Genomic DNA, 11,414 nt, shown 5'->3' with positions numbered 1-11,414 from the left:
TGCCCCGGGGGTGGGTCCCTGCCACCCCACCCCGCTTGCCCCCAATAAAGCGCCCTCGAGGCAGGAGCTGCTGCGGCCTCCAGGCTTTATTGGCTGTGTTCGGAGCTGTACGAGGTGGGGGGGGGGGGGGGCGGGAGGGAGGTGGCACTGCCGCGTCAACACGTGTCAGCCCACATCTGTCAGCCTTGACCCATGTGGACTCACGGTGACCTGCGTGGACACACGATGACTTGTCTTGGCCCGCGTTGATTCGCCTTGGCTTGTGTTGGCTCATCTCGGCCCACATTGACTCATGTTGGCTTGTCTTGAACGAGTTTGACTTGTGTTGGTCTGCGTTGACTCACGTTGACTCACGTTGACTTGTCTTGGCCCCCGTTGACTCGCGTTGGCCCGTGTTGACTCATGCTGACTCACGTTGACTGGTGTTGACCGGTGTTGACCTGCGCCGCCCCGTGCCGCCCGCCTCAGTTGCACTTGCAGTAGTAGCCCCTGATGGCGTCGTCCCAGCTGCTGAAGAGCCCCCGACGCACCTCCTGCAACCGCGGCACCGCGCCGCTCGTGAAACGCCGGCTCGCCCCCTTCTTGCCGGCCCGAGACCAGACAGTCAGCTCGCAGCGGGTGCCCACCACCAAGGAGGAGGTGCGGGCGGCCCAGCCGTGGGGCATGTAGGGGACGTCAGAGTTGGGGTCCACCACCAGGACGGGCCCCGCGCAGCACTCGTTGTAGTAGGGGCTGTTGTCGGCGTAGAGCTGGGCGCAGATGCGGGTGCCGTTGACCGTGCGCAGCGCGGAGGGGGCCGGGCACTGCGCCTCGGCCCCCGCCAGCACCGCCGCCGCCAGCACCGCCACCACCAGCGCCGCCATCGCCCGCCCCCCCGCTGCCCCCGCCGCTGCCCAGATATACCTGGGCCCAAGGACGGGGTTGGGGGGGGGGGGTGGGGGATCCAGGCGTCCAGGCCCCCCGAGGTGTGTAGCCCCACCCCGGGAAAGGACCCAGGTGCCCAGGCCTGGGACCCCCACCCCTGGGAAGGGACCCAGATGCCCAGGCCCCACCCCCAGGACCTCCGTCCTCCTCCTCCTCCCCCCTGGGAAGGGACCTGGGTGTCAGTGTCAGGCCACCCCCCTCCGGGACCTCCTGCCTGGGAGGGGACCCAGGTGTTGGGGACCTCCACCCCGCCCCCCTGGGAAGGGGCCCAGGTGTCCTGGCCCCCTCCCACCCCTGTGGCCTCGGCCGTGGCCTTGGGGACACTGAGGCGGGGGGGGGGGGGGGGGGCAAGGCCAGGCTGGGGGCCCGGGTCCCCCGTATGCAAATGAGGGGCGGTAATTAGCCGGGGGGACCGAGTGAGCAGAGGCTCGGGGGGGGGTGATGGGGGGCGACCCCCGCCCCTTATTTGCATATTAATGAGCCCAGGGCCACGCCCTTGCCATGGCGCCGGGGGGTGGGGGGGGGGCGGCCGGCGGTCTCCTGGCAACTGCATCCCCGTATCCCGGCAACCGTGTCCCGGCAACCGCGTGGGGGTTAATTACCTCGTTCCTCATTAGCATAGCCCCACCCCCGCCCCTCAGCCAATGGCACCTCGCTTATTAGCATACTAATGACCTCATTTGCATGCAGGGAGCTACCTCTTCTGGGGATGGTGGGGTTCTCGAGGGTCTCGTATGAGGCTGGGGCTCCCTAGACCCCCTACCGGAACCCCCGTCAGACAGAGGGGACACACACACCCCACCCCCGAGGCAGAGAGGACCCCCCCGGACCCCCCCCCCCACAGACAGAGCGGCTCCCCCTCCTCTTCACACACAAAAGGTTTAATCGCCCCGGGCGGGGGGGGCACAGGTTTTTAATGTAAAAACTTGTGTTAAACACTGCAGCGGGCCGGGGGGGGGCCCGGGGGGGCGGCTGGTGGGGGGCAGGTAGGGCTGGGGGGAGAACTGGGGGAGTTAAGGGGCAAATAAGGGGTTGATGGGGCGAGGGGGGGGTTAAAGGGGCAAACGGGGCTGGGGGGGTGATGGGGGGGCAAGGGGCAAGTGGGGGGGCCGGGGGGGCCGACCCCCGCGGGGTTATCCAGACCAGCCAGATAGGAGGCCCCGGGCCGAGGCGGGGGGACGGGGGAAGGGGTCGGGGGGACCCAGGCATCCGGGCCCCCCCCGGGAGGGTTGGGGGGGGGGGGGGGGGCTGCGGTTCTCGTGTCATCTGTGCAGACATGTCAGTGGCGTGTGCGGGGCCCCCCCGCCGCCGGCCCGGCCGAAGGCACCGCGGCGGGGGGCAGGCCGGGGGCGCCCACGCGTGTCGGGGCACACGCCTGTCAGGGCACGCACAAGTCCCAGGGTGCGCATCCCCCGTCGGGGTGCCCCACGCGTGTCGGGGTGCCCACGCAGAACCCGGGGGTGCCCACGCACGTCCCAGGGGTGCCCACGCGGGCGCCACGGGGGGCAGGTAGATACCGGGTTGCATACGGGTGCCCCGGTGGGGGGCACATGGATACCGATGGGGGGGGCGGGGGGGGAGCACACGGGTGCCCGGGGAGGCACGTAGGTGCACACGGGGACCTCGAGGGGCACCCGGGGGTGCCTGCGGGCACCCAACAGCACCCACAAGCACCCGGGGGGGGAGGGGGCTCGCAGCCACCCAGGGGTGCCGGGGCTGCATCCCACCAGCCATGGCTGCGTACGGGCACCCGTGGGTGCACCAGGCACCCAGCGGTGCACAGGAGCACCCGAGGCTGCATTCAGGCACCCAGGAGCACCCAAGGGTGCGTTCAGGCACCCAGGGGTGCACAGGGATGCCGGGGACCCGCTGGGGCTGCCTCCGAGCACCCATGGGTGCTGCCGCCCCCCGCCCCCCCTAGACGGTGCTCTCGAGCATCCAGTGGGTGCTGCCGAAGGAGGGGCGCAGGGTGGGGGCCGCGTCGGGCAGGTCGAGGCGCGGCAGCGAGCCATGGCGCCGAGTCCGTGCGCGCCGCGGGTAGCTGTGGCTGGGGAAGAGCCCCCGCGCCCCCCCTCCGGCAGCACCCATGGGTGCCGGGGGCGGGAGGGCCGGGGGCGGCGGCGGCGGCGGCTCCGGCTCCGGGGGTCTGTGGGTGCCGTTGGTCTGAGAGCAGACGCTGGCGACGGCGGCGGGGGGACGGCGGGCGGCCGCCGCCTTGTAGCGGGCGGTGAGGATGAGGATGAAGACGAGGACGGAGGTGGCGATGGCGGCACCGATGACGATGATGACGGTGCCCCCCAAAAAATGGGGTCGGGGGAGGGCGGCGCAGCCGGGGGCCCCCCCGGCCGTGGCGAAGCGGACGCAGCCGAGGGCGCGGGCGGTGGGCAGCGCCGTCGCCCCCTCGGCGTAGAGCGCCGAGACGCAGAGGTCGTACTCGCGCCCCGCCGCCAGGTCCCGCAGCACGAAGCTCCGGCTGGAGGGCGGCAGCAGCCTGGGGGGGCACGGAGCGGGTTGGGGGGCGGGGGGCGACACGGGGGGCACGGGCGGGCAAGGCCGCGCCGCTCCACGTGCTGCCGGGCGATGCCGCGGGGTGCCACGAGGTGCCACGCTGCGCCGTGCGATGCCCCGCGGCCCCGTGCGTTGCTCTGCAGCCCCACGCAATGCCCACGGCCCCGTGCGATGCCCCACAGCACCGTGCGATGCCCCACGGCCCCACACGATGCTCTGCAGCCCCACGCAATGCCCCACAGCCCCGTGCGATGCCCCGCGGCCCCGTGCGTTGCTCTGCAGCCCCACGCAATGCCCACGGCCCCGTGCGATGCCCCACAGCACCGTGCGATGCCCCACGGCCCCACGCAATGCCCCACAGCCCCATGCGATGCCCCGCGGCCCCGTGCGATGCCCCACGGCCGTGTGCTATGCCCCACGGCCCCATGCAATGCCCCACAGCCCCGTGCAATGCCCCACAGCCCCGTGCAATGCCCCACGGCCCCGTGCAATGCCCCACGGCCCCGTGCAATGCCCCACGGCCCCGTGCAATGCCAGGCAACGTCCCAGGCTGCTGTGCAAAGCCGTGCAGCACCACCCAGCCCCCTCAACGTCCCTGTGCCCCTCTGCAGCCAGGCACAATGTGAGGAAATGTACCCGAACCCCGCACCCTGCAGCCCCCCAGGACCCCTCACAGTCCCTCAGAGCACCATGGAGGCCCCGACACCCCTCACACACCCCCCCAGAGGCCCCTAGGACCCCCCAGAGCCCCCCAGGACCCCTCACAGACCTCCAGAGTCCCCCAGGACCCCTCAGAGCCCCCCATCACCCCTCACAGACCTCCAGAGGCCCCTAGGACCCCCCAGAGCCCCCCAGGACCCCTCACAGACCTCCAGAGTCCCCCAGGACCCCTCAGAGCTCCTCAGAGCCCCCCAACACCCCTCACAGACCTCCAGAGGCCCCTAGGACCCCCCAGAGTCCCCCAACACCCCTCACAGACCTCCAGAGGCCCCTAGGACCCCCCAGAGCCCCCCAGGACCCCTTATAGACCTCCAGAGTCCCCCAGGACCCCTCAGAGCTCCTCAGAGCCCCCCAGGACCCCTCACAGACCTCCAGAGCCCCCCAGGATCCCCTCACAGACCCCCCAGAGCCCCCCCCGAGCCCCAGCAGCCCCCCGCGGGCACCCACCTGTAGACGAGGGAGTCGTCGAGGGAGCTGTTGTACTGGATCTGGAACATGCGGATGCCGGGGACGTGGCGCTGGGGCAGCCAGCGGATGCGCGCCGAGGAGGCCGTCAGCTCGGCCGCCACGATGCGCCGCTCGCCCGCCGCCCGCGACTCGTTGCCACCGGCGCGGGCCATGTCGGAAGGGCCGGGCCCGGCTTCGGCGTCGCCGTCCCCGTCGCTGCGAGGGACGGGCAGCGGCAGGACGGCCACCTGCACCCGGGCGGCCGCCTCGCCGGCGGCGTTGGAGGCGACGCAGGTGAAGGCGCCGTGGTCGCGGAGCGTGGCCACCCGCAGCTCCAGGGAGCCGTCGGGGCGGACGGCGCGGCGCGACCCGTTCTGCACCAACCGCCCGTCGGGACCCAACCAATGCAGCGCCGGCGGCGGGTCGCCGGCGGCGGCGCAACCCAACCGTAAGGGTTGACCTTCCAACACGGCGGCGGGGTCGGCGGCCGCCCCGGCGATGGCCGGCGCCCGGCACGCCAGCTCCTCCTCCGGCACGGCCCAGAGCAGGCGGCCGGCGAGCGGCGGCGGCGAGGCGCAGCTCTCCAACCGGCCCGGCCGCGCCAAGCGGCGCAGCCAGAGCAGCTCGCAGTTGCAATGCAAAGGGTTCCCTCCCGCCGCCAAACTGGGGCCCGGCGGTCCCGGCACCGGCGGTAACGCCCGTAAGCGGTTGGCGGTGAGGTCCAGCCGCGCCAAGCGGGGTAACCGCGCCACCGCCCCGGCGGGGACCCGCTCCAGGAGGTTGTGATCCAAGGTGAGGGTGGCCAAACTGGCCATGCCGGCCACCGCCTCCCACGGCAAGGCCGGCAAATTGTTGTGGGAGAGATCGAGGTCCTCCACCGTGGCGGCGAAGGCGGCGAAGGCGGCGGGCTCGATGGCGGCCAGCTGGTTGTTGGCCAAGATGAGGTGGCGGAGGCTGGCCAGGCCCCGCAGCTGCGCCCCGCTCAGCGCCGGCAGCCGGTTGCCGTCCAGGTGGAGGGCGCGGAGGGCGCGGAGGTCGGCGAAGGCGCCGGGCGCCAGCCGGCGCAGCCCGTTGCGGGAGAGCGTGAGGTGGACGAGGCTGCTCATGTTGGCGAAGTCGGCGCGTCCCACGGCGCCGATGAAGTTGTCGGCCAGACGCAGCTCCACGGCGGCGCGGTCCAGGGTGGGGGGCACGGCCAGGAGGCCGGTGCGGGCGCAGAGCAGGGTGGGGTTGGGGGCGGCCGCCGGGCAGAGGCAGCGGGGGGGGCAGCGGTGGGACCCCGCCACCGCCCCCAGCATCACCAGGGGCACCAGCAGCTTCGCCATCCTCCGCCGGCCCCGGCGGCGCCTGCGGGGAGGGGGGGTGGGGGGAACGGGACACAGGGTCAGGCCGGGGGGGCGGGATCGGGCCCGGGGGTGGGGGGCGGGATCGGGCCCACGGGCGGGATCGGGCCCAGGGGGGTGGGATCGTGCTGGGGGAGGGGGCAGGATCCGGCCCGGGGCGGGGCTGGATCGATGCAGTGGGGGGATTCCCCCTGCCAGTCCCCTGGGAGCAATGAGATCCCGTGTGATCCCATGTGATCCAGGGAGATCCTGTGTTATTCCGTGTGATCCCATGTGATCCAGGGAGATCCTGTGTTATTCCATGTGATCCTATGTGACCCATGAGATCCCGTGTGATCCCATCTGTCCCATGTGATCCCGTGTGTCCCATGTGATCCCGGGAGATCCCGTGTGATCCCGTGTGGTCCCTTACGTCCCATGAGATCCACAGAGATCCCATGTGATGCCTCGTGATCCCATGTGCCCCATCAAATCCCATGTGATCCTGTGTGTCCCTGTGTGATCCCAGTGATCCCATTCAATCCAGGGAGATCCCATTTGATTCCATGTGATCCGACGTGCCCCGTGAGATCCCCATGTAGTCCCATGTGTCCCATGAGATCTAGGGAGATCCTGTGTGATTCCACGTGATCCCATGTGCCCCACAAAATACCGTGTGACCCCATCTGCCCCATGAGATCCCGTGTGACCCCATCTGCCCCATGAGATCCCGTGTGATCCTGTTACCTCCTCTCAGGGCTCCATGTCGGTCCTGTCCGGGCGTTGCCGCGGGGCCTGTGGGGACAGGGGATGGGCCAGTACGGACCAGTGCCCACCAGTACGGACCCGTACCCACCAGTATGGACCAGTGCCCACCAGTACGGACCAGTGCCCACCAGTACGGACCCGTACCCACCAGTACGGACCAGTGCCCACCAGTACGGACCAGTGCCCACCAGTACGGACCCGTACCCACCAGTACGGACCAGTGCCCACCAGTACGGACCAGTGCCCACCAGTACAGACCAGTTTGGCTGTGTACAGCTGCACACAGCCCAGTACAGCCCAGTACAGCTGCATGCACCCCAGTATGGCCCAAAACAGCCCAGTATAGCCCAGTACAGCCCAGCAAAGTCCAGTACAAACCAGTCTAGGCCAATACAGCCCAGTATTGCCTGATAATAGCCCATATGGCCCGTTACAGTCTAATAAGGCCCAGCACAGCCCAGTATGGCCCAGTACGGCCCAGTAGGAGCCAATACAGGCTGCACAGCCCAGCGTGGACCAGTACAAGCCAGTATATCCCAGTAAGGACCAGTACAACCCAGTATGGGCCAGCATAGCCCAGTATGGCCAAGGACGGCCCAGCATGGCCCAGTAAGGTCCAGAACAGCCCAGCACAGCCCAGTATAGGCCAGTATAAGCCAGGACAGCCCAGGACAGCCCAGTAGAACACAATATGGGACAGTATGGATCAGTATGGTCCAGACCAGACCAGTATGGACCAGTACAAGCCAGTACAAACCAACACAGCCCAGTACATCCCAGTATGTATGAGCAGTACAGTCCAGTATGGCTCAGCACAGCCCAGTACAGGCCAGTATGGCTCAGCACAGCCCAGTACAGACCAACGTGGCCCAGTATGTCCCAGTACAGGACTGCATGGTCCAGTACGGCCCAGTACAAACCAGTATGGGACAGCCCAGCACAGTATGGCCCAGTAGAGACCAATATGGGACTGCACAGCCCATTATGGCCCAGTTCAGATCCTTATGGGACCACACAGCCCAGTACAGACCTGTACAGGACAGCACAGCCCAGTATGGCCCAGTAAAGACCAGTATAAGACCGCACAGCCCAGCACAGACCCAGCACAGACCCAGTACAGACCCAGTACAGGACTGCACAGCCCAGTATGGCCCAGTACAGACCCCGTACAGGACTGCACAGCCCAGTATGGCCCAGTACAGACCCAGTACAGGACTGCACAGCCCAGTATGGCCCAGTACAGACCCAGTACAGGACTGCACAGCCCAGTATGGCCCAGTACAGCCCAATACAGACCCAGAACAGGACTGCACAGCCCAGTATGGCCCAGTACAGACCCAGCACAGACCCAGTACAGACCCAGTACAGGACTGCACAGCCCAGTATGGCCCAGTACAGCCCCAGTGCAGCCCCAGTACAGGACTGCACAGCCCAGTATGGCCCAGTACAGACCCAGTACAGACCCCGTACAGAACTGCACAGCCCAGTACAGACCAGTACAGCCCCAGTACAGCACTGCACAGCCCAGTACAGACCCCGTACAGCCCAGTACAGACCCATACAGGACTGCACAGCCCAGTATGGCCCAGTACAGACCCAGTACAGACCCAGTACAGGACTGCACAGCCCAGTATGGCCCAGTACAGCCCAATACAGACCCAGAACAGGACTGCACAGCCCAGTATGGCCCAGTACAGACCCAGCACAGACCCAGTACAGACCCAGTACAGGACTGCACAGCCCAGTATGGCCCAGCACAGACCCAGTACAGACCCCGTACAGGACTGCACAGCCCAGTATGGCCCAGTACAGCCCCAGTGCAGCCCCAGTACAGGACTGCACAGCCCAGTATGGCCCAGTACAGCCCAGTACAGACCCCGTACAGAACTGCACAGCCAAGTACAGACCAGTACAGCCCCAGTACAGCACTGCACAGCCCAGTACAGACCCATACAGGACTGCACAGCCCAGTATGGCCCAGTACAGACCCAGTACAGACCCAGTACAGGACTGCACAGCCCAGTATGGCCCAGTACAGACCCAGTACAGGCCAGTACAGGACTGCACAGCCCAGTATGGCCCAGTACAGACCCAGTACAGACCCAGTACAGACCCCGTACAGAACTGCACAGTATGGCCCAGTATGGCCCAGTACAGACCCAGTACAGGCCAGTACAGGACTGCACAGCCCAGTATGGCCCAGTACAGACCCAGTACAGACGCCATACAGACCCCGTACAGGACTGCACAGCCCAGTATGGCCCAGTACAGCCCAGTACAGACCCCGTACAGAACTGCACAGCCCAGTATGGCCCAGTACAGACCCAGTACAGGACTGCACAGCACAGTATGGCCCAGTACAGACCCAGTACAGACCCCGTACAGAACTGCACAGCCAAGTACAGACCAGTACAGCCCCAGTACAGCACTGCACAGCCCAGTACAGACCCCGTACAGCCCAGTACAGACCCATACAGGACTGCACAGCCCAGTATGGCCCAGTACAGACCCAGTACAGACCCAGTACAGGACCGCACAGCCCAGTATGGCCCAGTACAGACCCAGTACAGACCCAGTACAGACCCCGTACAGAACTGCACAGCCCAGTATGGCCCAGTATGGCCCAGTACAGACCCAGTACAGGCCAGTACAGGACTGCACAGCCCAGTATGGCCCAGTACAGACCCAGTACAGACCCCGTACAGAACTGCACAGCCCAGTATGGCCCAGTATGGCCCAGTACAGACCCAGTACAGACCCAGAACAGGACTGCACAGCCCAGTATGGCCCAGTACAGACCCAGTACAGACCCAGTACAGGACTGCACAGCCCAGTATGGCCCAGTACAGACCCAGTACAGGACAGCACAACCCAGGGACTGCCCCCCGGTGCACCCAACCGGTAACCACCCCCCACCCTCCGGTAACCACCCCTCCGGTGACCCCCCCGGAACCGCCCCCCCGTACCCCGGCCCCCGGTATCCGCCCCCACCCCCGCCGAAGCCCCCCGGTACCTGGGGGGGGCTCAGCCCACGGACGCTCCCATCACGGCTCCGAGCCCGGCACCGGCCCGGGGCGGGGGGGGGCACCGGGCCCGGTCAGGCCTCGCCCCGCCGGGGGGCCATGGGCGGTGGGAGGGAGCACAGGGAACGGGGGTGGGGGGGGACCGGGACCGGTTGTAGCGGGGTTGGGGAGGGGCGATGGGGTGGGGGGATGCCGGTACCGGGGTGGGGGAGCGCCGGGATGCCGGGGTGGGGATACCGGGATGCCGGGGTGGGGATACCGGGATGCCGGGGGGGGGGCACCGGGATGCCGGGATGGGGGCACCGGGATGCCGGGATGGGGGCACCGGGATGCCGGGGGCGGGCTCCGGGACGCCGGCCCGGGCTGATGGCGGCGGGGCGGGTGCGGCGCGGCGGGGCGGCCCCGGGATGGCGGCGGGGCGGCCCCGGTGCGGGTGGCGGTGCTGGTGCAGCCCCGGTCCCGCCGGCACAGGCCGCCGCCGCCGCTCGGAGCCGCAGAGCCGCCGGGGCGGGGCGGGGCGGGGTGGGGCGGGGCGGGGCGGGGCCGGCGGGCGGGCCCACCGACCCACGGACGGGCCCACCGACCCGCGGACGGACCCACCGACCCGCGGACGGACCCACGGAGGGGCGGGACGGGCTCTGCTGCCCCGCACCGGCGGGGCCGGGAGACACCGGTCCCTCTGTCCGTCGGTCCCTGTCCACGTCCGTCTGTCTGCCCCCAGCCCTCGGTCCTCCCTCTCTCCGTCTGTCTGTCCTTCCCTCCCTCCCTCCCTCCCTCCCTCCTTCCATCCCTCCGTCTGTCTGTCCATCCCTCCATCACGTCCCCCATCCCTCCCTCCGCCTGTCTGTCCCTCCCTCCCTCCCTCTGTCTGTCTGTCCTTCCGGCCCTCCCTCCATCCCTCCCTCCACCTGTCTATCCTTCCCTCCCTCCATCTGTCTGTCCTTCCCTCCCTCCATCCCTCCCTCTGTCTGTCTGTCCTTCCTGCTCTCCCTCCATCTATCCATCCCTTCATTCCTCTTTCTGTCCATCCCTCCTTCCCTCCCTCCCTCCGTCTGTCCATATCTCCCTCCTTCCATTCCTCCCTCCGTCCGTCCCTCTGTCCCTCTGTCCCTCTCCCTGTCCCCTGGGAGCACACGTGCACCAGAGGCCAGGGACATGCTGGGGCACGGGGATGCGCGGCCGGAGCCGTTGGGGACAGCAGGCACGGGCTGGAGGAGACGGGGTGCTGGGGACACTGGGGACACTGGGGACATGGGCTGGGGACACTGGGGACACGGACTGGGGACACTGGGGACATGGGCTGGGGACACGGGACACTGGATCATGGGCTGGGGACACTGGACACTGGGGGATGTTGGGGAACATGGGCTGGGGACACTGGGGACACTGGACAGATGGGCTGGGCACACTGGGGGACACTGGGGACACTGGGAACATGAGCTGGGGACACTGGGGATGTTGGGGGACATGGGCTGGGGACACTGGGGACCCACTGGAGGAACTGAGGAACACTGGAAACACTGGGGGCCCACTAGGGACACTGGAGGCTTACTGGGGGCACTGAGGGACACACTGGGGGCACTGGGACACACTGGGGCACACTGAGGACATACTGGGGGACACTGGTGGCACTGGGGGACATGGGCTGGAGACACTGGGGCCATGCTGGGGGACGCTGGGGGACACAAGCTGGGGCCACTGG

At 68.3% G+C, this 11,414-nt stretch overlaps 2 protein-coding genes across 2 annotated transcripts; both read right to left on the bottom strand.

The window, feature by feature from the left end:
• Positions 1–74: 74 nt before the first annotated feature.
• Positions 75–868, bottom strand: SYCN (syncollin). The gene has a single exon (XM_075076307.1). It carries the CDS (start codon positions 861–863, stop codon positions 465–467), a length of 399 nt encoding a protein of 132 aa, XP_074932408.1. The 5' UTR covers positions 864–868; the 3' UTR covers positions 75–464.
• A 935-nt stretch (positions 869–1,803) lies between these two features.
• LRFN1 (leucine rich repeat and fibronectin type III domain containing 1) lies at positions 1,804–10,438 on the bottom strand. The gene is made up of 4 exons (XM_075076390.1): positions 9,703–10,438; positions 6,669–6,716; positions 4,600–5,946; positions 1,804–3,415 (listed from the first exon to the last, which is right to left on the bottom strand). The coding sequence occupies exons 3-4, from the start codon at positions 5,922–5,924 to the stop codon at positions 2,842–2,844; spliced, it is 1,899 nt and encodes a 632-aa protein (XP_074932491.1). The 5' UTR covers positions 5,925–5,946; positions 6,669–6,716; positions 9,703–10,438; the 3' UTR covers positions 1,804–2,841.
• Positions 10,439–11,414: the final 976 nt, after the last annotated feature.

The sequence above is a fragment of the Phalacrocorax aristotelis genome, chromosome 30, assembly GCF_949628215.1.
Source record: "Phalacrocorax aristotelis chromosome 30, bGulAri2.1, whole genome shotgun sequence".
NCBI lineage: Eukaryota > Metazoa > Chordata > Aves > Suliformes > Phalacrocoracidae > Phalacrocorax > Phalacrocorax aristotelis.
The sequence above is the reverse complement of the archived record's forward strand: the minus strand, read 5'-3'. Positions and strand labels throughout refer to the sequence as shown.

Coding starts and splice junctions, on each gene's coding strand:
- LRFN1 (XM_075076390.1), bottom strand. CDS start 5,924: ATGGCGAAGCTGCTGGTGCCCCTGGTGATGCTGGGGGCGGTGGCGGGG. Junction 3,416..4,599: donor GACGACTCCCTCGTCTACAG/GTGGGTGCCCGC, acceptor GTGCCCCCCCAG/GCTGCTGCCGCCCTCCAGCC.
- SYCN (XM_075076307.1), bottom strand. CDS start 863: ATGGCGGCGCTGGTGGTGGCGGTGCTGGCGGCGGCGGTGCTGGCGGGG.